The sequence below is a fragment of the Crocodylus porosus genome, unplaced genomic scaffold, assembly GCF_001723895.1.
Source record: "Crocodylus porosus isolate Cpor-Errol unplaced genomic scaffold, CroPor_comp1, whole genome shotgun sequence".
NCBI classification, from domain to species: Eukaryota; Metazoa; Chordata; order Crocodylia; family Crocodylidae; genus Crocodylus; species Crocodylus porosus.
In genome coordinates, this window is record NW_017728907.1 from 44,546,617 (window position 1) to 44,551,651 (window position 5,035).

At 50.0% G+C, this 5,035-nt stretch overlaps 2 protein-coding genes across 3 annotated transcripts in view; both read left to right on the forward strand.

Annotated features, from left to right (window-relative positions):
• Positions 1 to 1,144, forward strand: part of CFAP57 (cilia and flagella associated protein 57) — a 91,592-nt gene extending 90,448 nt beyond the window's left edge. For both annotated transcript variants that reach the window (XM_019531252.1, XM_019531253.1), the window contains one exon: positions 170 to 1,144. In XM_019531252.1, coding sequence (XP_019386797.1) covers positions 170 to 378 — 209 coding nt within the window. In that variant the 3' untranslated portion in view covers positions 379 to 1,144. The remainder of the gene's footprint in view (positions 1 to 169) is intronic.
• Positions 1,145 to 3,310: 2,166 nt separating this feature from the next.
• Positions 3,311 to 5,035, forward strand: part of TMEM125 (transmembrane protein 125) — a 7,883-nt gene continuing 6,158 nt past the window's right edge. The window contains exon 1 of the mRNA XM_019531264.1: positions 3,311 to 4,640. The gene's annotated coding sequence lies outside the window, so the exon portion shown is untranslated. The remainder of the gene's footprint in view (positions 4,641 to 5,035) is intronic.

The following is a 5,035-nucleotide window of genomic DNA, read 5'->3' on the forward strand; positions in this document are numbered from 1 at the left end:
TTCAAGAGTAAATTGGATGCTTATCTTGCTGGGATCCTATGACCCCAGCTGACTTCCTGCCCTTTGGGTAGGGGGCTGGACTCGATGATCTCCCGAGGTCCCTTCCAGCCCTAATGTCTATGAAATCTATGAAATCTTCATGCCTTTGGGCCACATTTTTCTCTTCTAGTTCCATCTGGTGAATTGCTGCCCAGTCCAGGTGTGCTGAGGCTGAATCTGGAGAAGGAAACAGAGAAAATCATAAAAATGCAGCAGCTGGAAATCAAACACCTTCAAGACCAAATCCAAGGGCAGGAGCAAGGCTTTGCAGTTCACCCTCTCTCAGGTCGGAGGGTTCCCACACTGGAGACGGAGAACAAGGAGCTACCGCCACAATGACCTGACCTAATGGAACCTTGCACCATTGCATTCTTTCACTGGATACATTCTGCAACACAGACTGGACTTCTCTAGTCTTCTCTGTCTTGTCTGAGCAAAAACCTCCCTCACTCAATCCTCATGATGAAATCTCCTACATGCACCCTGTATGTTGGAGCTGGCCTCCTCAATGAAGACCTACCCCTCTCCTAAAAATGCATGCACTTAATATCCCTTTGGGGGGGGGACAGAACAATGCAAATGCAGACAAATCTGTCTGCCATCTTCCCTCAGCATGTGCAGGTCTCTGGAGGAACTGGGGGGCACTGGAGAATCAAAGGTCCCGAGTATTTAAACACCATCAGGTAAAGTGGTAGGATTCACGGTTGGCCCCTGTCAGTACCCACATGATCCACAAGAACAAGATGTGGGAACAGGAACAGCAAAGTGTGCCTCAAGCACTGATCCAAACCATTAGTTAAAATCTGCTGCCCAGCCATAGTGACTTTATCAAGCATCCAACAAAATTGACCCAGAGCCTTATGGGCTAGTATCCAGGTATGTCAGCTCACTCACTGCAGTGCTACAAATTCTGCTAAGGCCTCATGTCTTCTCTCTCCTAATCTGTCTCCCAGCTCTCTCAGTGCCTTCCTCCCAGCACCTGGAACCCTGTTCTGTTCCATTGCTTGTTCCAGGTCTCCTAAATGTCACTTCATAGTGTAACCCCATCTTTTACAAAATGCTGTCATACCCTACCCTTGAATAAAAAAGAAACTGGCCTTCTGCATTCTTGACTGTTGGTGCATTCTGTCTCGCTGGCTTTACCTGCTCTAGTGGAGCTGTGTATGTGTATTCAGCAACTGATAAGCATTTTAGTACAATTCTGGGCATGGGGTACAGGAGTTCTAGGTGTTCTAGGAATGTATCTGCCTTGGTATTTGGGGCCTATTCAGTGTCTGGTAAGTCAGTAAGTTGTGTTGTCACTTCCTATACATGCTTCAGGGATTTTTCTGGTTCTCTTTAGGGACCAAAAAAGAATACACACTTAAGCACATGCAAATATTATTAGCTCATGGGTAGGGTTTAAAATTTTATTTCTGTTCCTCCTTTTTCTGAAGTGCTGGGACATTAACTGCTATTAAGGCTGGTGTGCAGAAGAACTTGGAGGTCTTGCTCTTTTGCTCCGGGTCATACTGATGGCCATTTTTGGGTTCAGGAAAGAATTTTTCCCGTAGGCTAGGACAGCAAGAGGTATATGGTTTTTTGCCTTCCCCTATAACTATGGTATACTGTCATCTTCCTAAGGTCCCTTGAACATATATTAACTGACAACTTCATTGCAGTGGCAAGTCATTAGTCTTCATTTCCCCTGACTTTGCCTTTGGCATGTTGTAAGATTTTTGGTTATGTGCATGGCTGTTGTGTGCGCAAATTTAAAGTGGTGATTTTTAGGAATATTTGGATGATCAGTGGCCTGCAAACAGGGCACTGATTCAACAGGCCACAGGCCCCCTTCCAGTTCTGTGATCCATGTTAAAAGTGACAGATGCCTCCTAAATACCTCCCTCAAGGAGTTACAGCCTCCCTCAAGGAGGAGCATGGCATCCAAACTGAATGACTTAAGTCATGCTGCCATTCTGGGTACTAGAGCCCCTATCAGACCAATACCCTTGTAGAAGTTGATGGCATCAGTAGTTCCTTTCAGTGCAGTGGGGGAACATTTGCTGTTACTGTGCAAAGCGGTAATTTGGCAGGTGCCGAAGGAAGAAATTACGTAGGCAAGGCTTTTTGATTGGAAGTAATATCCTTTATTTGACTGAGTAATTGGGAGAAAGGTCTTAGCAAGCTTCCGGGTGCAATTACCCTTCTTCAGGCATAGTGAGACTTCCTGTGCCTAAAGAAGGGTGATTGCAGCCAAAAGCTTGCTAAGAACCCTTTTTCCAACTACTCAGCTGGCCTAATAAAAGATATCACACCTACTCAAAAAACCTTGCCTGGCTATGTGGCGGGCCACTAGGGGGCACTGCTGCACTGAACCACCCACCTCACTGCGCCCCACCACCTTGCAGGCTCCCTGGGGTGCCTCGCATCTGGCTGTCCCCCTTCCTGGAGCACACTCGCTAGCCCGGGGGGAATGTAAGCTGCCACCACCCCAAGGGGGGACCCTCTTAAGCTGTGTGTCCTCAGGGAAACACAGGCCTAGTAGTCCAATGGGTACTCAACCTAGTACAAACACTTGGGGCACTTCCCCAAATTGGGGGCCAAAAAGGAAAGTTTCTCCTAGTCCACAGACCTAAGGGGCCTCTTAGGCATAATTTAGACCCACCCCTCTATAAGGCTCCTACAGTGGTCACAAAGGAGAACTGTGTTGATTACAAGGGTAGGGTGAAAATAGGATACAAGATAGAGCAACATCATACAAATCCCATAGAGCAAAACAGTCTGCCTGAGGTAGCCTTTTGACCACGCATCTGAGTTACTGCCAGCTATATATCTAATCAGATCCTGAGTAGCTTACTCACAAGCACCATCCCGAGGCTGTTGGAGATTCCCTCTGGAGGCAGGCTGTTCCTAGCTCATGAGTTATGGAGGAGAGCCAGTTTCAGATGGTAAACTCCTCTCTAAGTCTGAGTCCCCCGCATGGCTGCTGCCCCCTCCTTCTGGGCAGTCTTAACTTATATAGCCGCTGTGACCTCGTTCACCTGGTCCAGTGGAGGCCAGTACGTATTGGCTGTTGGCCAACCTATTTGAAATACATCATTAGTTGCTGGGCAGACTCTAGCCCACCAGGCAGAAGCCCCTCACCCAGGTAGCTGATACCAGTCACGTAGGCAGAGGGAGCAGGTTCCCCCCACCCTCAGGAATGCAGCCAGCTCAGGTTACCTAAAGAGACAGGGTAAAGGTGCGTCTCCTCTGCTGGGCCCATCCTAATCACATTGTTACAGGGCAGAGATTTTGGGGAGGAACAAAGGTGCCACAGGCTATATTCTGGTTTAGATCAACACGGTTACAACCAAAAACCCAGCAGAAGAAAGAAATTAACATGCAAGCGAGTTTGTTGTGTTGCTGCCTTCCTCGCCTAGTGTCATCACCCTGAAGCAGCCCACACCGGAAGGGGATGTGACCTGAGTCATGTGTTCTAGGAATCGGCTTCTTCCTGTTTTCATTTTGTCCTGCCTTTGTCTGATCTAGGAGGAGGGATGCAAATTGCCCTGTGCTGGAACATGTTTTAGATGCATGGATGGAAATCCCTATCAACCTTCTCCCCTGTGTCCCTAGAAGGGCTGTCAGCTGTACCTACATTCGGTAGATCACTCCCCTTCAGACACCCAAGGACTCTAATGGGAGGCGCTTCTGCTCAGCACACCTGCTTCTGCTTTCTTCCTCTCCCCTGCCAGGAGCTCCACCCCTCCCTGCTTCCCCCCTCCCTCTCAGGCAAGGCTCTTTCTGTCCTACAAGCCTTGTTCCTCACTGAACAGCCTGAATGGTCTCATGCTGTCCACTGGTGCCACCTCAGCACTGAGTCTGCTAGGTCTGGGGCCAGAAGTCCCACTCCCTAGTGCAGTCACCCAATGAGAGGTGGTATAGGCCAGCTGCCCAGATGAGTCATTCTCTGCAATGGAAAAGGGCAGGCTGGCCTCAGCACTGTCTGCAGGCCAAGAAGGCCAGTTCTGGAGATGTTGATGTTTTTGGTTCGATCCCTGGCATAAAAGTTTATTTATTAAATGTCCCATATTGTCTGATATCTGCTGAACTCTCTTAATCCCCCGTGGCTGTACCTACTAGGCTGGGAGACTCATCCTACCTGCTCACCTATCCCAAGCATCTCCCAGGGTCTAATTCCTCTTCATTTGTTCCTGGGAGGAAATTAAACACCTAGAAGCTGAGAGAGACGTGCCGCTCTGCCCTGCAGGGGTGTGGTGACACCCATGCACACAGTAACTGCCCTGGAATCTCTCCAAGGACAGCAGCCAACAGGAGCGGACACCTCCTTCCTGGGGAATGCACATGCCTTAAGAGGGTCGGCCTTTGCACAGCTTATCAGGAGTAACAGCCAGCCTGGGACAGCCCAAGGAAGAAGGAGAGCAAGCAGCTGCACCTGTTGCTTGGCAAGTGGATGTTGTGGGAAGGGAAGAGGCTAGGTCTTACCCTGGGGCCTTCTCCCAGGAGCTGCTCTATCACCAATCCTGGAAGCAGCGTGTGGGAAGAACACTGCCAGCTGAGAGCCGCAGCAGGGGAGGAGAGCTGTGTGCCGTCCCTGGTGCCGCCCTCCGCAGCTGTAGGTGAGTGGAATGGGTTTCTGCAGAACAACCACCTGCCCTCAGGGTGCCGGGTGCATCAGCCTCACAGGCTGCAGTCCTCCCACCTGGCATAGTTGGGCTACTCCGTGAAAACACCCCAAAGTGAGTGTGTGGTCACAGCCTTCCCACGCCCTCTCTCCCTCCCCGCCTTCTCCTTCCTTCCACATGCTCAGGCCTTTCTGCATGTCACAGCTGTCCAAAGCTACTTGTCCAGCTGTCTCTCAGTATGGGTTACACTGGGACAGGTACCATAAAGCCCCTGGCATGGATCTTTGAAAATTACCGGCGCTCTGGTGTAGTGCCCGAAGACTGGAAGAAGGCCAATGTGGTGCCGATCTTCAAGAAAGGGAGGAGAGTGGATCCGGCTAACTACAGGC